We start from the raw sequence: 24,269 nt of genomic DNA, 5'->3' as shown, positions 1-24,269 counted from the left end.
TAACCCTAACCCTAGCTGGAACCCTAACCCTAACCCTAGCTGTAACTCTAACCTTAACCCTAACCCTAGCTGTAACCCTAACCCTAACCGTAGCGGTAACCCTAACCCCAACCCTAACCCTAGCTGTAATGCTAACCCAAACCCAAAGCCTAGCTGTAACCCTAACCCTAACCGTAACCCTAATCCTAGCTGTAACCCTAACCCAAACGCTAACCCCAGTTTTAATACTAACCCTAACCGTAGCTGGAACCATAACCCTAACCCTAGCTGTAGCCCTAACCCTAGCTGTGGCCATCAACCTAACCCTAGCTGTAACCGTAACACTATCCCTAACCTTAGCTGTAACCCTAACCATAATCCTAGCTGTAAACCTAACCCTAACCCTAGCTGTAACCCTAACACTAACCCTAAATCGAGCCCTAGCCCAAATCCTAGCTGTAACCCTAACCCTAACCTTCGATGTAATGCTAACCCTAACCCTATCTGTAACCCTAACCCTAGCTGTAACCCAAACCCTAGCTGTAACCCTAACCTTAACCCTAACCCTAGCTGTAACCCTAACCTTAACCCTAGCTGTAACCAAAACCCTAACCATAGCTGTAACCCTAACCCTAGCTGTGACCATAACTGTAACCCTAACCCTAACCTTAGCTGTAACCTTAACACTAACCCTAACCCCAGCTGTAACAATGTAGCTAACTAAAGGCCAGCTTAGATCAATGATTCAGAACGAGTCTGGATGCAACTTGTAAATTTCCAAGACATATGATTGTAAATGTTCTAAAACTGCACTTGGCGATTTGACAAGGTGGGTCTTTTGAGACAGCAGGCAACGGCTTCAGACGCTCTGCAACTAACCAGTTCACACCGCTGCAATTTTCTCTGCAACATTCTAAAACCGTTTCGTCGTTGTGAATCATTGATCTTCACTGGCATTAATGTTACTGTTATTCACATTGCTATCAAGTTCATCTATATATTATAATGATCGGACTAAAGCCGTCTTTACACAGAGCATTAACCCCGGGGTATAGGTGGAGCAGAGCCAGGTCTAATTTCTGTGTAAAGATGTCATGCCGGAGGAAACTAAATAAAAAAATAAGTCAGTATGGATTAGCATTGTTATTATTTTATTGCGCTTCCTCATATGTTCTTTCAGCCTTGATGCCCTTTTTTGACGAAATCTTCTTCGTTTTTGTTTTATTCTTCTTGTTCTGATTGCTAATTTAACACCCAGCTCAGCTTTATTCTCGAACAGTTTAGCTAGCAAAACCAGAAACACCAGGGGTAACATTTTGCAAGGCAGTTCTTTCAAAAAATATCACACAACAATCATTCACGAGAAAGACAATGTTTATTGTGCACAAGATACATAATTGCAGGAGCCACAGCGAATCCCACTGATTCTTCCCTATAGTGTAAACATGTATGAACATGTTCATAGTCTCTTAACCTACATTTAATTAACTGACATGAGGCACACTTACTGTAACCAATGAATGAATTGTTATAATGGCTGTAGTATGATCTTGTGTAACTTTACAAATCAAGAGAGAAAAGAAGAAAGGAGAGAAAAGGAGGGAAAGAAGAGGAGTTTGGCAGATCTCAGTGCGCCAAATTGAAATTTGATACTCAGAAATCCTGTTAAGATTCTCCATGCCCTTTTCGCCTTGTCTCTTGCCTTGCTACTCTGTAAAGTGTCTTTATGGCGGGTTCTCTGCAAAAAGCGCTATACAAATAAAATTGAATTGAACTGAATTGAATTGAAAAGTTATGATTCAATAAAAAACATACAAGTGGAAAAAATATGACAAATTGAAAAGAAAAACTGAGATAGGTGATGCAGACGCAAGGAGGAGGGTTTTTAGAAGGCGAACCAAAAACCACAGTCAGACCTTTGGCAAATAAAAGAAGGAAACTTTGGTAAGTAGAGGATGTAGGCTATTTGTAGTGGATACTACCGTAATCTGACAAGAGGTGCCAGGGAGAGCACAACTGCTTCTTCGCTTTTGCTTAGAAATTAGATTTTTTTTTAAAAATTTTTATTTAACCTTTATTTACCCAGGGTAGGTTCACTGAGCACGGATGCTCTTTTGCAGGAATGCCATGCTTCTCACTCATACACATTCACACCTGGGAGCTGCCCAGTACAACCACAATCCTCTATTGTTGGCCACTGAGCAGCTCCACTGGAGGGAGAGAACATTTTTTTTAGCCAATTAAATCAGGGGATGATTAGGTGGCAAGTTTTTTTGCGAGAGCAAGATCTGAGATTTTAGCCAGGACCCCAAGGAACCCCCTACTCTTTGCGAATAGTGTCATGGGATCTTTAATGACCACAGGGAGTCAGGACCTCGGTTTAACGTCTCATCCAAAAGACGGCATCTCCTACAGCACAGTGTCCCCGTCACTGCATTGGGGTTTTAAAAAAGAAATGATATGACAAGAGGGAAGATTTCCCCCCTGCTGGCCCACCAACACCACTTCCAGCAGCAACTCAGTATTCCCTGGTGGTCTCCCATTCAAGTACTAACCAAGCCCACACCTGCTTAGCTTCAGCCATTCGGCAAGAGCACAGTGCAAGGTGGTATGTCACTGTAGGGTCCCTAGTTAACCTTGTAGGGAATGTCAGCTGGGGTTGAGACTTGAGGAAACCCGGAAATGGTCAGGAAGACTGCACATTGTGTTGTTCTGGATTTTGGGGGGCATTTCACAAAGCGGGATTACTAAATATGCTGGATAACTGCACTGAGTAAAACCCGGAATCCTAGTTATCCAGCTAACTCAGCAACCCTGCTTTGTGAAATACCCCCCCTGGTTTTCTACACCCTAAGGTGGGTATTTATTACTGAAATAGGCGGAGAAAAGAGAAAAAGACTGAGTGAAAGAAAGGGAATTAGTGAAAAATGTACGTTATATAAAAATACAAAAGCTGTATAATATCCTATACCAGCGCATGCATACTTGAAATAAAAGCATTAATTGCCTGTCACTTCTCTTGCTTGGTATGTACTGCGAGGACAGCCATGGCTAAAGTGGACTCAGGCTTGGCTCGCAGTGGGAAGGAGAAGGTGACAGAGGTCATGGCATCTGCTTATTCACTTGAGGTGGAGCTATGCTCAACCTCACCTGTAAAAATAAAAGAGAGACTTTGCTGAAAATGGTCTGCCAATTCGGCGTCAGTTTTATCTTTTCTCTGTCAGAGGACGGCAAAAATCTCCAGTGTTTTATTATTAAACGCTACATTTCATAAAACGCACAAGTTGATCTACAAGAAAACCTGCCGCGTATTCAGTTAGCATGACATTATTACAAAGCCTTCTGCTGCGCGTATGCAAATTAGTGAATTATTAAGGCAGATCGGTTTGTTAAATATCATCTCGATCAAAGATTTAACAGTACAAACATGCTATCATAACCTTGTAAAAAAATAAAAAATAAAAACCGGCGACAAAAAATTCACAGCGCAGTTTCTGATGCTGATCAGCGCTGATAAAAAAAACAAGTGGCAGCATACTTACACTTTCACTTATTTGTAACTTCAAATTATTGCATTAAAAATTTAAACATCATGAAAGACATGTAAAAAGAAAATACACTGTAGACATTAGCGTTGCTCTGTGGGGGTGAGGGTATGTCTGACCAAAATATAATATCCTTTTCCAAATATGGATGTACTGTCGCCACACACTAATGTATAAAAATTGAAATTGTCCATGGAAAGGTGTGAATGCCTGTTTGTTGCCTGAGTGAGGGGCCTGAGGGACACGCCTCAAAGCTGTCTAGCCGTAGCCGTTCTCCCTCAGTGGAATTGATTCCCGAATTGACTGAACCTTGAGCAAAACTGAGATGGAATCCAGTGGGGGTCAAAGGTCACAGCTGCATCAGCGATCACCTTAGGCTCCCTTCCTGGTTACAGATTTGCTGAGGGGACCCAAACTGGTCCTGGGAGAGATGTCTGAATTTGTTGACTCAAACGCAGAATTTTGAACACAATTTCCTAGCAGCCAAACCTCATCCTGACTTTAAGTTCTAACCCTACACTGACACACACGCTTACTGTTGAACTGCCCCTGATAAGGAACGGAACGGAACACATGCAGGTATGTTTACGATTTTCACAACATGAAAATGCCATTAAGGCTAACCCTTATGTTATGGTTTCCTGAAGTTCTACATTTGGCCACCAGGTTCAGCAATTATTTGGCAGTGAGCACAAAACACATGGCTAATTGTACAATTAAGGGCTAAGGTGATGAGGTGCTCATCAGCAATAAAATGATGAGGAGGTGAACTAAAAGGATGGATGCATAAACAAGGTCAAGACTGATGACAGAGAAAAAACAATATCTTACCGGTACACTGCATACCAACAGAATTAATTAAGCACATATTGCAACGTATCTTTAGACCGCAGAATACACATCATAACACCATGGCACCACAGCAGGATCGAGCAGAGACAGGCAGTATAATTGAAATTAAATATATAAATCATAAATAAACTATCACAACCTATAGGCAGTTAATTCATCACATAAATTATATTATGTATATTCTTTAAATATTTTCCACATTTGACACATTCAGGCTGTCAATCTGAACTTTTATTTGCATAATATTTATTTGGAGTACCTCATTGCTATTTCACCAGACTCTTTGCTTCCATACCTGTCTGTAGGTGATTAATATGTTTATCTGCATTGCCATGGAAAATATAAGAATGGCTTGTCTGTCACCACATGAGGTATTTTCAGCTATTTTCAGTGGGGATCAGCTTTAATTTTATTTTTGCTATTAAAAGAGAGCAGCTCTTGTTAGAGTCTAAGAGCCTTATTTACTAAGACCTTTAGCACATGCAAAACCTTTTAAAACATGCAAAAGTAATAACACAACCAATGGTGGTGCAAAACAAATACCATGACCAATCACTGGTCATGTTATTGGTTTTGTGTGTGCTAAAAGGTTATGCACGTGCTAAAGATCTTAGTAAATCAGGCCCTAAGAATCAAATTCAAGTTATTATTTGATAATATAATTTTTTTTTTTTTTAAGTAAGCAAAAACAAACAAAACAAAAGGGCAAAGGAGGAAACAAAGTCATAAAATAAAATGACCTAATCAAACCAGAACAAAACAGAAAAGGAGGAAAGAAAACCAATAATCAAACAAAGAAGAGAAAGAGAAAAAAAAACCCTCACCCCCACCCCACCCCCAATATTATTTTTTTTAATGAAAAAGTGAATCACCAAAAAATGACATGTTATTTAATGAACTGGTAAAAATATTGTACGATAACAGGAAAATGCTGGATACGGAACATCTGAAATGCATTTGCACAGAAAGGTTGTTTTCTGCCAGTAAAATACAAAACCAGATGGGGTCTTTGTATTCTGCTACAGAGTAGTATTTTTTTTTTTTTTTTTTTTTAAAGACATCAGGTTTTATTCAAGGTTTGTGGAGCTGGAGTCAAACATCTCCCCCAGCAGCGGTGCATTAGAGCAGCTCGGGAAATCGCTGGAAGACATTAACGGCTGTGGAGAAGTGGCTCTCTTTCTCTGTGCGATGTGGCGAGACTCCATATTTCTGTTTGAAAACCGAAGCATCCAGTAGTTTCGCAGAACAGAAAACAGAAAAGAACATCGGAAAGGCGGGAAGTCGTGAAGTCTAATTATGCAATACGGCACTCGAGACTGCGCTGTGCACTGTACGGTGAATGCGGTCGTGGCGTTGCTAGGGACGACGCAAAGCAGCGCCGCCAACCCCCATGTTGCCGTGACTGTATTCACGATACAGTGTGCCACATCGCTGTCATAAAACAGTTACGGCATATTGGAACAATTAGCTGATGACACAGTAGTATTTATTCTATGTAAGATTATTTGTAAGTAATAGTTAGTACATGGAGTGATACTATTTACAAACATGAATACACTTTGAACTGTTACTGTATTGGATTTACAATCACGGTAGAATGCACTCTCAGCCAATCAGCATCCAAGATCGAAACAGCCCGTTTTATAAAATAACCTTTGGCAAGCTGGTGAATGTGTATCAAACACTTACTCAACAGGTTCACAGCCCAGACAGAACAATAAAGCATTAATGCAGGAGTGCCAGGCTCCGGTCCTGGAGGGCAGCAGTCTCTGCTGGTTTTTTGGCATACTTCAATACTTCAGTGATGAATTTTAAAAGTGTAATTTAAAAGTCAACGATTGACTAAAAGAGTCCAAATACCTTGTTTCCACGGCCAAAAATTACCCACTGATTGAAAGAAAACCATTAAATCTCTCAGACACTGTTGGTCTCCAGGTCTTGATTTTGACACCCTGGCATAAATGTATTAAAACATGTAATATAACCTCATAAATATTACAACCCCAAAAAAGAAAAAGCAGAGAAGCAAGGATCCAGGCTGTATGAGGGCTTTCACTCAAAATGGCAGAATTACAAACGGCACATTACACAAAATACCCAAATGCCTTCAGATCAATTCTAGGGTACAGCAGCAAAACATATTTCCCAGTTCAATATGGAAGACTAAAAGCTGCTTTTCAATTCTCACAAATTATGCCATTGCCTAAAGAGATCCATGTCCCTTTTGGGCAGGTTGTCACAGGTCAATCTATGCTAATTTATTATTATTCTTTTCGTCTTATTATACTTTGTGATGACAATTAACAGTGGCAGAAATGGTTTCAGTGCTACAAAAAGTTGAACGTCGTATGCTTTACTGCATGAAGGTATTGCTGCACAAAGAAATAGCTTAGCACAAGGCTGACAGACTGATGTAATCTCAGTCAAAGAGAATGAACATTTCTACTGCAAGATATAGCTATGAATCAATGCTGCGTCCACACATTTTGGTAGCCATGAAAGGCAACAAAATCAGTTTCAGATCTTTTTTAATTGATCCAGTTTTAAGTACTATTTTAACTTAAAAAGCAAAATTGTAAAATTGTCAACAACTTATTTTAACTGTTGCTGCAATTTCACTATTTTGCTGAATACAATGGGTCAAAATATAATTTATTGGTAATTCCCTTGGTGTGTAATTGTAATGCATTACAATCATAAATAGTTAATTTTTTTACGAAAAGTATATATAAAAGTATAATTTCTTGGTGTTCTATCCAAGTAAATCTAATCTTTTAATTCATGACCAAAAGGGACTACTTAATTGTTTTAAGTGTGAAACAAATGCACTCTAGATATTAACATAGGTTCAAGTTGCTTTCAATTTAGATTCAATTCAATTTTTTTTTTTTTTTTTTTTTACACAAAAAACCTTTTATATTTAATATTTTATATGCTCCCTGTGAATGTTCTTTCAGCCACAGGCCCAGTTCCCTAACTTCTATACTATACTATACTATACTGCCACCTACTAATCAGCTGGCTGTGATCACTGGCCAGTTAGGGCACTGCTTTCCAACACGCACAATGCTCTTTAAAATGGGGAGCAAACTTAGTTTCATACCACATACATTTTTTATCCGCATATCTTAAAAATAGCATATGGCCAAATATATATATATTGTAAGGTCTCCCTTATAAAATAAATTCCAATCTCAGTGTTTTCTCCTGGTGAAATAAAGGTTAAATATATATGTGCTGTGGATTTGTGTAAAAGTTAACTCCGGAAGAATGAATGGCACATGTCACCAGCACGTCACTGAACACCCGCTTTTCCAACCACCCCACCCCCACCATCCTCCATGTCAAACCGTCTCTGCACAGTTGTCCTGTTTTTTATTTTATTTTAAGTTGCGTAGATGTATAAATCATTCGCCGTCGAAACCAGTCAACCTCTTGGTCACACAGAGGAAGGAAAGGCTACTCTCGGGTATTGAAATGGCCCGGATAACGATGTGGGATATGATTGGATATGTCACATTGCTGCTGGAGTTTACAGGGAATGCTTTTTAAGAATATGTCAGATTTTATGCAATATTGCTCACATCTGATGCGCATTTGTCTGGGCTTTTAGCATTTTTATTTGTTTACTTGTTGGTGATTCTTTTCTTCTTCTTCTCATTATTTGTAGCCTTTTCAGAACAAATCTATTTTTCAAGGGAGAACCGGCAAAGACATAGCGTAGCCATAGCACAGTCAAAGCAGTCACTTGCAAAATGTTTCCACATTTCAGAAGCTGATGAAAATATTACAAATAAGGATATATATGTATATGGACAGACAGGCATCATTTTACACTTATAAGGTGGGTTGGCAGCTCATGATTTCTGATTACATTACAGACATTTAGCAAGTCTCTCTCATTCAGCTTTTTACATATCATTTTCACTGCATCTATATGTACTGCTGGATATAAACTGAAGCAATGCATTTTTAGGATCTTGCTCAACACCACTGTCCTACGCAGGAATCAAACTTCTGACCTTCAGGTTACAAGATCAGTTCCTTACCCTTACTGCACTACACTACACTATCACCCACCGTACAGGGTAAACTGAACAGTGTTTGTCATGTGACTCGGGAACGAGGCCCAGGAGTGAGTTAATATTCACATCACTGTCGCTGTCACGTTTTTTTTTTTTTTTTGTAGGTTTATCAGAGAGCTGAGAAAGACTGCCATTAACTGTAATGAGTTTGAGAGCGAGTTCTTTAAAAGCACTCGCGGTAATGATGTGCTCGCTGAATTGAATTCATTAAAATGAAATGAGTAAAGTAAAAATTTCCCCCTCGGCTGTCTAATGAAACGCGTCCGTGTGAAACAGCTAAATTATGTCAGGTGTGAGGAAGTCAAACATGAGAGAAAAAATCACATTGATTATAAAATAATATAACGACACCTACAGTAAAACATAATTCTAAATATACTTAAATATATTTTTGAAACAGGAAGATGCTAGTCCAAATATTATTGTGGAGAAATGTCCTGCAGTAGAAATTGCCCCCCTCCCCCCCAAAAAAAAAACACATACAGAAGACGAGGAAGGGGGGAGGGGGTTGATATAACTTTTATATAACTGTATATATCAGTAAATGGGCGGAAGTGTACTATAATGGGTAGGGAGTTGGTCTTGTAACCTAAAGGTTGCAGGTTTGAGTCCCTGCTAAAACACTGCTGTTGTACCCTTGAGCAAGGTACTTAATCTGCATTGTCTCAGTACTGTATATATCCAGCTGTATAAATGGATGCAATGTAAATGCTGTGTAAAAAGTTGTGTAAGTTGTGTCTCGATTCCACAACTTCCCCATTATGATTGCAAATATGTTTAGAGAAACCTTCTTTCATATGATTACAATAATGACAGTTGGCTTGTATGCTTGTATGTTGGCATCAATGGATGCAATGTAAATGCTGTGTAAAAGGTTCTGTAAGTCACTCTGGATAAGAGCGTCTGCTAAATGCCTATTATGTAAATCTGCTTTCACACACATTAGTCCACAACTTCCCCATTATGATTGGGAATATGTTTAGAGAAACCTTCATTCATACGATTGCGATAATGACAGTTGGCTTGTTCAACAATACTAGAACCACTGGTGCTTTATAAATAACATAGACATGGACAGTGTATCAAACATGCAGTGTGTTTGTAAAGGGGCTGGATTTACTGCCCTGTAGTTCCATAGACTTGCACCTTCTGATAGGACATTGCTATAATCCCTCAATCACAGCAAATATAATATAATATAATTTAATATAATATAATATAATATATTATATTATATTATATGTATTAAAAATAAAACAATAAACATTTAAATATTTTTAAAAAAACATTTTTATGTCAAAAAACATAAAAAAAAACATAAAACATGCTTAAAATGTAAATGCCATAAATGAGGAAATATGCTCAGAATATGTGCTCTTTAACAGTAAGAAAAGCATTTTTATTCTATTGCAGTTGATACATTGTTAGCTGATTGAGCTGATGAGCTGATTCGACAGATTCTTAGTACTGATCGTAATGATATGAAATTAAATTTTTTTTACAGATAGCAGAGGTATGGTGAATTCCCGCACAGTGTAACAGAACACGTAAAAATGAGCAAATCCGTGCGGAACCTGTCCCCCTCAAGACTAGCAGTTTGACACAAAATCTCGGTGTCCCTCCTGTTCTGTCAGCTGTTCCCTTTTAATGAGGGCGAGACGAGTCATGTGTGAACACAAAACAAACAAATACTTATTGTAGTCTCCAAAATATTATCTCATTTCAGCCAAGTTTCGGCTTCCTGGGGGGTGCGGAGATGGAGGGGGGTGGGGGTTTCAGCTGGAACATTCGAATCCCTGATGTCTTGGTGGTTTGGCAACAGAAAAACAACTTTCACGTTGAAAAGGATGTCAGACCCATGGTGAAACATGGTGGTGGATCTTTCAAGATCTTTCATGTTATGGAGCTCTTTCACATCTCCAGAGTCCTGTGGCTCTTGCTTAAGGTCAGTTGGATGATGAACCGTATTCAAACACCAAGACATTTTGTCCAAATTATCCACCCACCCACCCACTTGGTAGCAAATGGATCTTTCACTGAGCCAATGATCCAAAGCACATCTCAAAATCGGCCATGAAATATATACAGAAAAGAAAGGCAAAGGTTTTCAAAATGGCTGTTACAGTCGCCCAACTGGAATATCATTGAAAAATCCATGGGGAAATCTCAAAGGACTCCTAAGAATATCTCTGAGCCAGAAGAAGATTTCTGTAAGGAACAGTGGGAATACAATTCCAGGAGGAAGAATAGACAGACTCAGCTGGCTATAGGAAAGACCTGGAAGATGGTATTGAGCTGCCAAAGGAACTGTCACGTGGGTAACACTTGTACTGGTACCATGGGTGACTGACAGCAACTTAAGATAAACTTTCAAAGAGACACAGAGAGTGTGGGTACTTTTTAATTGCCTTTTGCATCTGGAAGCGTACAGCGTTAGCAGCTTCCATTATCTCACTTCATTTTCACTCTCCTAGCTGTTCTCAAACAATCCCTACATGCACCTGGGATTTGAGGCAAAATCCCTCAATCACAGAGTAACAGATCTTAACAGACATTCGCAATGAACACCTGTGATTTTATATTCTTTTTTTTTTTCCAGTTCTACCTCTTAGACGAAGCACTAACTGACAGGGTGCAAAAACGTTTTCGCATGCTATGTTCACTTTAGTTTTTATTTTATTTTTAATCTGTAGTGAATGCAGAAAATAGTCATCGTTCACCAGTAATCATAACTGAAGCAATTTAAATTTCACAGACAGGTATGTCAAGCCCTTTACCATGCGGAGGTCACTTGTGTTCACTTGCAACTTACACTTTGACCAACAATTCCCAAACTTTTGCAGGAGACCATATTATATTTTATACCCCAAATCACATCTTCTCGTCTTTTTTCGACCCCCCCGTCCGCACTTAAAGGTTCACTGTCCAGCCCGAATTGTAGTGTCAGCATGTACAGTGAAGAAATACAGAAATGCAGAATTATTTTAGGCCCCTCATGATCTGTTATGAAAGTAGGAAGAACCAGTAGGTTCAAAGCCAGCGAGATGCAGCTGATCCTTAGCAGTAAAATGCCACAGTGTGAGCCCTGTTTTTTTTTCTCCCCTCACTGAATATGTCGTCTTACATTTCCTCATAATGTTTTTTAAGATTGTGAGACAACCCAGGCACTTAAAATACCCAACTAGAGACCTCAGACCAGCCTCACTAGTCAGGGCTCATAATACCCTTTCCTTTCTGTCGCACAGCCCCTGCATAGTTTAGAGCTATCTGTGTGAGAAGATAGAGGAGATGAACCATGTCTAGGAGTCCCTCTGAAAATTGTGTTCCACGATGTGCGCGCCCACGTAATGTGTGGGTCACACACCCCGGGCGGATTAAAACGTACCGTCGCCATCCCGGCACAACTGCAGGGAGGATCTGTCTGCTGCAAGGCGGCGCTGAGCCACGACGAAGACGCTCTCTCCCTTCATCTTCCTCCCTGCAGGCAGGGCACAGTCCGAAATCTCAAACTTATCACCCTTTGCAATAGAATCTGTTATACACACACGCACATGCACACACACACACACACCTGTGCACGCTCGTGCACATGCACACACACGCACACATACACACACACACGTACATACACACAGATACCACTTACACTTCTACACGGAACTTTACTGTTAAACTTAAATGCACAGGTATGAGTCGACTGCTATTTGCTTGGAGCTGGGTTGAATTTTAAAGAGTCAATCCAATAAAGACTATATACAATTTATTTAAAAAATATAAAAAATAATAATCATTTTAAAAAAAATAATTTTAAACATTTAGCACTCATTCCTCTCCATAATGACTTACACAGCAGGATATTCGTACAGAAGCACACTTAACTCAAAGTACTTAACGCAATAATAGGTACTTTGCTCAAAGGTAGAGCAGCGGTGCGCTACTTGGGAGTTGAACCTGCAGCCTCTATGTTGAAAACGCATTTCCCTAACCGTTATACTACACCGCCACCCTCACCCCCGCCTCCCCCAAGCACAGTGTGCAGAGACGTCTTGTCTTTATGTAATGCTTTAAAAGCAGGAAATAAGCTGTCAGACGGCGGTCTCAGGTGCGTCCCCACCTGCCCATAAATCATTCTGACACGGCAACACCCTCTCCTCTCGCTCTTATCAGGACTTCATAAACAGGAAATGTAAATAAAGTCCATAAGATTTGTGAAGTCGCTTTTGTCGATAACACACCCTCAATCATACCTACATTACCGCCGGACGTCTCCGAGTGATCAAGTACACTTGTTCAGCACGATCCCTTCCTCATTTTTTTATCCCTCCATTTGCTAATAATCGGTCGTGCCTTTTGAGTTATCGCTGTGTCATCCACACCATAGCCAGGGAGCGAACGCTCAATGCATTCTCTTCAGTGGTATTAATCTTTGGTGTATGATTTACGAGAAAACAATCCCTCACTTAGACACCAGACCGGCCCCCAATCAGCTTAACATTTCAACATTACAGGAGAGCTAAACGGATAGCCTGTGTTTGCAGCACATTTTCTGCACGTTTCTTACAGTACATGCCACCGGTAACAACGCAATCACTCCCACCGAAGAATGATCGATAATGCAAACCAAGGTATGGGGGTAGGTTTTGGGCTAAGTGGGAAGGAAGTGGTCTGAATTACGAGGACAGCCTGTTCTATTTCACCTCAGAGACCTGTCTGGGTCAGTGAGGATGGGTCCAATCACATCAGTAGTTTAAGTAATCACACAGATGAGCCACATTAGCTGGAAAGAAAACAACGCAGGGCTGCCTTTGCGCATCGCTTCTAGAGGGGAAACCTTTAAAGAGTTTTTAATGGGCAGGACTGCAGGGAGGGTGGCTGGTAAGAACATCAGAAGAAACTCGGACAGCGAAGCAACAGAAAAAGAGTCCGTATCAGAGAGGTGAGCTTGCTATAGAGGTCATGGGGATGACGTCAAAAAGCTCCGACTAGTGTACTAGCTTTCGCAGTTATGAAGGAGTTACGGTAACAGACTTCAATTGTAACTCCGTGTTACATTTGTGACCTTTATTACATTTGTGAGTTTGTGACTCTTTATCACACTTACTTTATTTGTGACCTCACAAACAGGGCTTGCATGGGCTTCTGCTAAGCCCACGTGACTCCCAAGCTCTACTGGCATCAATCAGAGTACTATCCAGAGTAACTTATGATGCAAACACACGGACACTGCAAAGATCAGGAATGAAATTGCCGTAATTCCCACAAGGGGAAACGCGTCGTGCCCAGAGACAGCAAAACCGGCAAGACCAGCTTATCATTACATTACATTACAGGCATTTAGCAGACACTCTTATCCAGAGCAACTTACACAACTTTTACATAGCATTTTTTTACATTGTATCCATTGTATCCATTTATACATTAACAGCCACACACAGTTTATTTGAAAACCTGTCAACTACAGTTTGGCCAGATGCAATAGACTACTTCTGACACAACAACCAACTGATCCTGTAGCCCCTCCTGCTTTTCAGTGGCGGTTCACTTTCATCTTGTGCTGGGACAAACTCAAGCTCCAAAATAAACGCCCTATCGGTGTGTTCTCCTGGTCTCTGCCCCGAACTGTGGGGAGTAACACACCTTTAAGCACCTGGGCTGATTAGTTGATGCAATCCAGGTGCGTGTGCTCTCTCCACCAGCCGGCGCAACCTAGACCAATCCGGATCACCGGCAGAACGAATGTCAGAAAGATATATAGGTGTGCATAGTGTGTATGCGTTTCCAAGTGATATAGGTGTGTACGATGCGTGTGTGTGTGCGTGCGAGTGTGTGTGTGTGTGTGTGTGTGTGTGTGTAAATAATTGCAGGTAGGGTATAGTCAATACTCCTAGGCAATCAATAATCAATAATACATGGGGCTACGCTAAGATGTGTTGCAGCATCGACATTGCATAATCTTATCTGGGGAAAAAAAAAATCAGTGCATTTCATGAAGTCTTGAGTATTTATGCAGCAGGGAGTGTTTCCTAGCAACATTCAAAATATGTACAGCACACGACTGCATGTTGGTTAAGCACTTTATTCAGTGGAATTATATAACGTCGATTTGTTCAGCATAATGTGTGCAGTCAGCCAGAAGATAAGGAAATAACCTGAAGCCTGTGACATCCAGACAGCTCAACACACATTCTGATTGGTAATTGCCGATACAAAGCTAAAAAAAAAAAAATCCTTTCCCCCATGAGGAGAAATGAAGACCCGTTGCTACGGAGACCCCTTCCAACTGTTTGAACTTTATAATACAATAATTTGCACAAAGCCAGTTTGACATTTCCTTGTTGCTAAATGAACAGAATTGGAGTTGTGACTGACACTTCCAGAGGCAATGCAGTGGATTCCAAGCAAATCTGCCTTTACGCAGCATAAACAATTAGAATAATATATATCGTCGCCCTTTTTTTCAGTTCATCAAAGGATGAACTGAGTATATTCAAACTAAACTAAACCAGTGACGGACGCATTGCAACCAAATCCCAAATGTCTAAGATGTCAGCTGCCATATTTATATTGGTCTCATTTGATATGTGTCTGTTTAAACTTTGCCTTACAAAATATTCAAAAAACAAAAATCTTACTGAGGTATAGAATCTTCCCCCAAAGTCATAACTGAAGTTCTTACACACTCATATTAAAGATGATATGTTCAATAACTGAGGATTATTGTAGTTGTGGTCCATTAAAAAAAACCCAAAACTAAACTGATTCTTATACTGCATGATAAGACCTTAAAGATAGTTTTCATTCTTATTTCCATTGCTTGAATGAAGGTGTTGGTGTTTTGCTTCAAGGCAAGGCGAGGCAAGTTTATTTGTATAGCACCCTTCACACACAAAGGCAATTCAAAGTGCTTCAAGACCTAACCTGGACAAAAAAAAAACGTTGGCTCCTAAAGGTCTGCCCTCTTTTCCGTACTTTGAAAGACCCCTCATTTTTTCCAGGCCATATCTTTGAAGCAAAACATAAACACCTTCACTGATGTTTTGCAGAGCAAAAAAGAGAAAGAGAACAAACCTTAGTACTGCAAGTCCCACACAGTCTCCAAACCAGACCATTTTTTTTGTTGTTTAAATCTGCTGTGAATGTCATGTGTTTGCCGAGACTGAGTTAACAAGGTTCAAATAGCTGCGTGTGTAGGCTGGGGAAGGGTTTATATTTGTGTGCAAGAGTCAGAGAACCGTCCGTGGGCGAAGCCAACACAGCCCAGGAAAAGCAAAAAAAAAAAAAAGGCCAAAAATCAACACCGTCGAATCTCGCCGTTTCAAACGCAACCGAACAGAACGAGGCGTGAGCCTGGAAGAAGAATTTTCCCGAAAGAAGAATTTTTAAATCATCTTACAAAATACATTGATTACCCAACGTTGTATTCGTCAGAGTTTTTTTTTTTTTTACACAATAAAAATAATTTATCAGAAAATAAATGCTTTGTGAATCATCACCATTGAACAGAAAAAAAATGTCACACTTCCTATTGACTAAAAACTGTGAATGAGGCTAGTCCTGAATTCTGACTCAACTCCACTGACGGAGATGGTAAGAGAGGCGGGTTCAGCTGACTCAGCTTTGGCTGGATCTGATACGACTGCAGTGCGTTCATGGACCCCATACACCCCTCTGAAACTGAATTCTGGGTTCATCCGCAGTTAGCAAGCTTCTGAGGAAGTGCAACAGTAAAACTAAAACAGCGGTTACCGACTTGTGTAAATTAAAACTACACATTTTACTGCACTGGCTGTCACATTGAAAGATGCGTTTATACCTTAGCTGTGCTAGAGGCAGTTAAGTTTGAGCTGGGAAGAGGTAAAGCCTCGGCAGACTGGCTGCTTCCCTTTTTTAACATTCTCATGCTAATGCCGTGTGGTTTATGACACGGCAAGAATCGTCCCGAACCTGCTTGGAATTCCTCTCGAAGACCACCAGGTCGTGATAACATAAACAGTTTGCTAAAGGAGATGTAGACTGCTGTTTGGAACTTAAAAAGTTCTTTGACCCAGACTACCACTCGTTTGATTCTAGGTTATTAACTTTAAAGATTTATAGTTACGACAAGTAAGCTTGTTTAAAAAAAAAAAAAGGCTAAAGAGTAATGTAAGCAACAATTCCAAGGATTCTAATTAAAATAGGTGTGATTAGAATGGAATTGGAAAATAAAATATTTACGACATTCCAAAAGTTCTAGGCAAACGCCATTAACGAACTGCTCATTTCTCAGACGTTCGACGGTACTTAAAGGTGCTGGGTTGAGCCTGCCAGGAAAAACAAAGAAATTAAATCCTTATTTGTTGTTAATTCACCCTAAATCGCTGTGCATTTGCCAAAACGTGGCCGTTTCTGTCTGTAAGTAAGAAACGTTCACTTAATGAACAACCCACTGTGTTTTCAGACATAATCTCTGGTTAGAAAAGTGCCAAGACTAATTATAGCTTCAGCATATATACACTCATTAGTCCAATGTGTTCTCTCACCAGGGAAATAAACATTATATAAGGACAGACAGGACATTGCGGCCCAAATGCAACAACTATATTTTCACCCCAGTATTCAAAGCTGAATCTTCTGTAAAAAGCTTCCTTTATTATGATCAGTTGCATATGGAAGAGGCTGCAGACCCTGAAAGCCATCCACTGTACACTGTTTGACCTTCAGGTGGTATTGCCATTCATTTCTTGTGAATCATAGAACAGGTCTTTGTCGACCGCATGTAACAGATGGAGAGCAATTAATCAGACGCAGCAGAATTTATGCTCATACAATCATTCTGTGAGTGCAAGGTCTAATGCTCGGCACCAAATGGTTTTTCTTGGTTCTTTTAAATATTACAATGGTTTACAGCGAGACAGCTGATCACATTTTCGTAGTACGCATTCAAGCATGCTCTTAAGGTGGCTTTCTACAGCAACAGAGCTGACCACTATCTGGCTTTGGGGTTGACCATCCAGTGCATTCCACATATGTTTAAGAGCTTGAATGTGGAGGAGACAGACTGCAGCCGGACGGGCTTGTCTGCTCATCGATAAGGACAGTGGAAGGGGCATGTGCACAAAGCATGGCAGCAGAGAGCCATCAGTCCTATTGTTTAACCCTTTAAGGCATGATATCACAAATATGTGATTAGGATCTTCTTAACTGAACATCCTAACGCTGATGTAACAATCACCACAGGTAACTGAAAGCAACAGGGTTCTAGAGCACTGGCTTGGAATTTTGAAAATAACATTCCAGAAAAAGCCGACTCTTCAATGGGTCAATGCCTGTGCATCATAAAGGAGTTTTTTTTCCCACATTCCGGAACTGCAGCCTCGCCGCTGACTTGAGTTCATTCATCATCAACGTGCCAGAGACAAGCCCGGAAGCAGCGAGAGGCTGTCACTTGTGTCACTAAGGGTTTTGCAGACATAAAATGGGCCATGCTGTGCTATTATGTGTTAAAGTGATGTGCTATTATGTGTTAAAGTATCACTTTTAGGGTTGTTTGATACCATTTCAGCTGTAGTGCATGTTTCCTGTTTTAGTGTACGTTTCAGGCAGTTTTTTATCATTGCAATTTAAGGATATTTTAGATATGTAGAGAGGTTTCTGATGACCTACCAGATTTGTGAAGGTAGATGTAGGCCTTTTCTGGGGTTTGTGGTCTAAAGCAAAAATAAAATAAAAAACACACCTCTTCAAGGAACTCCAGAGTGTCTTATACAGCAAAATTATGGCTGTACATAAGCGCAGATTAATTGCATATTGCGGTGGAACATCTTTCCTTGAGTGGTAAATAGCTCAAACCAAAAATAACATCAAACATCACTTCTGAAGAAGTACCAGGCTGTACACTGTACATTCACACACACTCTGGAGGCAAAATGTCTCTGTAACAAATTGCTTTGTACAAAGTGTTTAAGTGTATTTTCTTGCTTCAGACAGAAAACCCATCAGTTGTAAAGTCATCAGAAACGTTCTTCAGAGTCAATCGAAATCACACAAAAAAACTCAAATATGATCAACAAAAAAAAAAAGAAGAAGAAACAAAAAACAAACCCCAGAAAGTGAATCACCCCTTTAATTCCTTTACCATTCTTCGCACGGACGGTAAAAGGAGGAGCTGAGTCAGGCAATATTCTACAGTTTAGGGGGACACGACAAGAATGCACAAATGTGTCTTGTAAAAGCTTTCGGCTTAGCATTTCAAACCGAATATTTATCGTAGTTTGGGTTCTGCTAAACACGCCATCAACTTTGCCATTACGGATTTAATATTGTGCTCTTTGGAACAGTACATATATCACATGCGCTGTCGTTCCGTGTCGAAACTAAAACAACTTTACAGCCCCTACGGGCACGCAGTGTCCCGCTTACTTTACACTCTTTTTATTCTTTTGTTTGCACTCGCAACTCCGTAAACGCAAGTTGCAGTTCAGATTTGGGTTTCAGAATACGCCCTGAAGCAGTCTGTTCACATCCCCCCCCCCCCCCACCCCTCCACCTTGTATATTCACTTCAAAGTTTCATCTTTGCACCAGGCAGCCAATCCCAGTCAAATAATCCCATCCGAGCTGTGCGAGAGAATAGATGCACACGATACGGAACTGTCAGTACCACGAGGAAGCTTGCGGGGCTTGTAGCCTAGATACGGTCGCTAAGTCCCGGTAGAGATAACAGAAAAATCACAGCAGCTCTCACTGAACACTACAGGAACACAAACATTTTTTTCCCCCCCCAGGCTGAAGCTTGGGAATTTTTAAAAACTTGTGGTAATCCATAACTTCCTTAGATTTACAGTGAAGAGAAAGTCAGAGAAAAGGGATTCAGTAACTCAGTAAATTCATAACTGGGAGTTTTAAACCATTTCTGATCCAGGGCACTCTCACCCAGGCTCAAGGGCATCCAGCCCCCCCCCGCCCTCCCCCCATCAATTTAAAAATATATTCCCAAATCTACATACAGACATTGCATATGAAGTCTGACCAGGGACCCCCTACAGTACACAGATTATAAATACACTGTCTAGTGGGGGGGGGGGGGGCAGTCTCAGTCTGACGAATCAGAGCAAAGCGCTTAAAGGCCGCAGTCTCAGTCTGACGAATCAGAGCAAAGTGCTTAAAGGCCGCAGTCTCAGTCTGACGAATCAGAGCGCAGCGCTGAAAGGGCCGCAGTCTCAGTCTGACGAATCAGAGCGCAGCGCTGAAAGGCCGCAGTCTCAGTCTGACGAATCAGAGCACAGTGCTTAAAGGCCGCAGTCTCAGTCTGACGAATCAGAGCACAGCGCTGAAAGGCCGCAGTCTCAGTCTGACGAATCAGAGCGCAGCGCTGAAAGGGCCGCAGTCTCAGTCTGACGAATCAGAGCGCAGTGCTTAAAGGCCGCAGTCTCAGTCTGACGAATCAGAGCGCAGCGCTGAAAGGCTGCAGTCTCAGTCTGACGAATCAGAGCACAGTGCTTAAAGGCCGCAGTCTCAGTCTGACGAATCAGAGCACAGCGCTGAAAGGCCGCAGTCTCAGTCTGACGAATCAGAGCACAGCGCTGAAAGGGCCGCAGTCTCAGTCTGACGAATCAGAGCGCAGCGCTGAAAGACCGCCTGTCTCCCCGAGGCCTCCCTCGTGTATGCGTGGGACGGCGAGTTCAGTCAGACACGAACATCAGATCCTTCTTCAGGCACCCGCTTCACCCTCATCACGCTCCAATCAGCCAAATGAGACCCGATTGATTCTGGGGGGCGGGGGCGGCGGGGGGGTGAGAGGGGGGGGGGTCTCAGTGGGGAGGCAGGGAATGAAATGGCTGAAGGTTTAATATTTTAATATCGCTGCCAGGAAAAACAGCGGCTGGCTTTCACCTGGCCCCCCGAAGGGGCCGTTTAAAGAGATTTCAAAAGAACGAAAGGCAGCGAAGAGACACTCTTGGCAAACAGAGGGGAAGAAAACAAACAGCATGATGGGAAATAATGAAGGCCCTGCGCGCACACTAAAATTAATATCCATCAGCCCAGACTGCTTGGCGGCGGCGGCAGCGGCGGCTGGGCGGCTCGCCGTTGTTTGGATGCGGTGGGCTATGGATGATGTCATCCCATCGGACGGGGGGGGGGGGGGGTCACAAAGAGAAAGAGAGAAGGATTGAACTGAGAAAAGTAGAAGAAAACGCGTCAATGAGGCTGGTCCTGATTTCGATGTGTGAATTCATGTGCCTGGCTTGGGCTGGACTAAACACACATACAGAATGGCCAATGAGAAAGAACTTGACCGTGGACCCGGACTGAGGCCAGCTTGCCCCATTAATGTCCGCATCGCGCTCACTGGTCAGTTTCTCCAGTGAGAAAATGTCGCAGCGAATATAAGTGACGTAGGATTCCACTGAGAAGTAATATTTGTATAATTACATAAACCTTTTTCAACACTCCAAGATTGTTATAGCCCTTATCTTTGTAATTATTACATCCATTAATACAGAGGAGATGAGTAAAACAAAACTCATCTTAAAAAAAGGAAAGAAAAAAAACATTAAATATGCATTTGAGTAATATTTTCTTAAAATGAGCAAATGTATCTGCCAATGGGCTAAGAAAATTGGACTTGATAAGATATCTTGAAAACAAGTAGTATGATATTAAATTGCCCAAATAATCTTTGTTTCTTTGTAAAATACTGGGGCAGAAAATGAATCTTAAAACTTTAATAACAAGAGTTATGTGAGATTTTCCCGCTGAGCATAATTTTTCTTTATCTCTTCTACAACATAATGCAAAACCACACATAGAAGTCTGGGAAAATGAAGAAAATGAAAAGGACAAGAAATGTGCCAATCACCACCATCTTGTACACAATTTAACTAAATATTGATGTTGTCATTATAACATCACAGGCATTTTGCAGATGCTTTTACCCAGAGCAACTTTAATTTATTTATTTATTAACATTGCATCCATTTATACAGCTGGATAGATACTGAAGCAGTGCAGGTTAAGTGTACCTTGCTCAAGGGTACAATGGCAGTGTACAACAGCCTATCCGAGAGAATCAAACCTAAAACCTTTAGGTTAACAAGCCCAGTTCCTTACCCATTATACTAGGCTGCCGTAACTATTGGTACTGGTAATTGGAAACTGCCAGTAGGAGAGTTCTAGAACATTGGCTTGAAAAATATTCTTATAAACCTATATTTTTTAAGGGTTAAAATATCTCACAAATATGCCATTGGATCCCACGCTGCATTTAACATTCATAGAAAAAAATAAAATAGAATGGAAATTGTTTTCCTGCATCTCTCCTGCCTCACTTTACATTATATCACTTGTGAGAACCACTTAATTTGCAGAACACAGCTCTAGGCTGCCTCAGAATCGAGTCAAGCGATTTAAAAAAAAAAAAAAAAAAAACCACGTGGAAAGAAGAACAAAGCATTTATTTTTTAAATTTATTTTTTATTATTGATTTTTGAGTGAAGTCAGCCTTTAAATAGTGCCATCCCCCGAAGAGGTAGCTCCGACATTCACAAATTCAGTCAAGTCCTTTCAGTTCAATTTTCCTTCAAGAGCCAAGGGACGGCTCACTCATTATTTAGGCCCACAGGGAACACCTCTGTTTAAACAACACTAATGGGGTTGTCTACCAAGCTTGGATATGTGACTGGAATCCTAACAATTAACACACAGAGGGATGTTATTTACACAGCCAGAGGAAAATTCAAAGGATGTAGGACACCATCTCTTTTTTTCCCCATTGTTTGTTTATAATTAACGTTAATGCATATTCAATTTTTAATGGGACTACTCCTAATATCAATGACTAAACAGTTTTTATAGCCGGTAAAAAAAAAAAAAAAAATCCCTGCCTGAATTCTCAAAAAGTGCAGTTCCACGCATAGCAAATTTCATAAGTACTCCAAAAAAAGAGGCCAGTTTCAATCAACTACTCATCATGCTAATGCTTGAAAATTAATAAAATGTAATAATTAGTTTGAATTACTTAAAAATCAGAGTGCATCCTTTAAAATACATTTCACAAGAGCCAGTCACATCAGGTAGCTGCTGAATCCACAAATCCCAAAAAAAAGTTAAATGTTGTAAAAAAAAACATTAGGGCTGTACGAATTGAGTATATGCAGTGACCACAAGGTTTAAAAAAAAAAAAAAAAACATTACATGTGTGTTCGTAGGCCATTCCGCATCATCGCAGGGTTTCACTGTTAAACAGCGGGGGTTGCCAGGAGACGGCGATCGCGTGAGACGATACGGATCGGATCCGCGGACGGCCCTGTCCCAGGCTAATGAAGCGCCTGACCCCCTTCTGTGTCAGTTGGGCCGACTCCAACACCGAGGTCCTCGGCTCCAGAACTCTCTCCTTTCTTGCGGCGGTAGCCCGGCCCCCTGCATTACACCGCCTGCCGCGCTGGACAAAGACTCGGTTCATTCGCAGGTCACCGCGGCGATGAAAGGACACACGGAAGCCATTGTGGCTCAAGCTCATGCAGTCCCGAGACACACTAGGGGGAATTAAAAATAAATAAAAAAAAACTCCTTACCCAGCAACGTCCCAGGGACTGGTCCCGAAATAAGTAGCAGTGGAGCACACCTTTGCTCAGGGCCAAAAAGACACTGTTTTAATGAACAGGGTAGGGACTGACGTCCTCCTCAAGAGTCGGAAAGCGACTGAGTCTCAAGTCGTATTTGAGATCATTTGAGAAATGGGTCCTTTTTTCACTGGGTAACTCAAACTCGAAAGAGGCGCAGTTAGGGCTGACATCAGAAAAGACAAAATTCAAATCACTCAGATTCTGCTACGTGGTGCTGAAAGCACCAAGATTCGGTTCACAGAGAACAACACACTGTCTTCTTCCAGTTGATTCAGTTTAATAACCTAGATGAGCGCTACTCAACTCCAGGTCCTGTCTGTAGGTATTTGCTCCAACCATGCACTACACCCCCAGTAATTATTGTATTTTACCTTCTTGGTTCAGGTTATTTAGTGAAATCTGGTGGTGTAGAATATGGCTGGAGCAAATACCTGCAGACAGTGCGGCCCACAGGACCTACACTACATTACAGGCATTTAGCGACTTACACAGCATACATAGCATTTACATTGCATCCATTTATACAGCTGGAGCAGTGCAGGTTAAGTACCTTGCTCAAGGGCACAACGGCAGTGTCCTATCCGGGAATCAAACTTGTGACCTCCAGGTTACAAGAAGTTGGAGCCCACTGTATATTTTCTATAAAGTCACGAAATTACTTATTTTATGAGGCCAAAAAAAAACAAGCAAATTCTATTCTCGGTGTCTCCTTAATAACCTTTCTTTCAAGCTCCATAACCTCTCTAATGTGTGGCACTCAATTCATGGGAATTCTACTCCCAAACCAAACCCAGGGTCACCAAACGAATTATTTGTTCTGGCCACGACTTCAGGTCCCAAGCCATACATCCACATTCCTGTTTGCAAGCTTATGATGAAAGTTTCTTTTCTTTTTTTTATGAAGTGGCAGAATAAGAAAGGACCGAGGACTTCACCGCACATGACACGACGCGCATGCGCTCCTGAATGAAAGAACGTATTAATCCCCAGTCACACAACTGTGCAAACCTCCATTAGTTTGCTCGCGCCCGATGAATATTTCATTTCATTTCATTTCGAAGCCACATACCAGAAGCTCCAATCAAATTCACTCTGGGAGTCTCGGGGCCGATCCCAAATTGGCTCCGCCGGTTTCGTTTCACATCCGAAGCAGAGCACACCAGAAATGAATGCGAGACAGAGACAATTAGCGTTGTTTTTTCTTTT

The 24,269-nt window shown here is 41.1% G+C and overlaps 1 protein-coding gene across 2 annotated transcripts in view; it reads right to left on the bottom strand.

Annotated features, from left to right (window-relative positions):
• Nucleotides 1-2,772: 2,772 nt before the first annotated feature.
• LOC135238537 (metabotropic glutamate receptor 4-like) overlaps nucleotides 2,773-24,269 on the bottom strand; it is a 228,682-nt gene continuing 207,185 nt past the window's right edge. The window contains exon 11 of one of the 2 annotated variants that reach the window (XM_064306537.1): nucleotides 2,773-3,051. In XM_064306537.1, the coding sequence (XP_064162607.1) occupies nucleotides 2,990-3,051 (62 nt within the window). In that variant the 3' untranslated portion in view covers nucleotides 2,773-2,989. Of the gene's footprint in view, nucleotides 3,130-24,269 lie in introns of both variants that reach the window. The other variant, XM_064306540.1, reaches the window with a different exon arrangement.

The sequence above is a fragment of the Anguilla rostrata genome, chromosome 13 (assembly GCF_018555375.3).
Source record: "Anguilla rostrata isolate EN2019 chromosome 13, ASM1855537v3, whole genome shotgun sequence".
NCBI lineage: Eukaryota > Metazoa > Chordata > Actinopteri > Anguilliformes > Anguillidae > Anguilla > Anguilla rostrata.
This window is presented reverse-complemented; position numbering and strand designations above follow the sequence as displayed.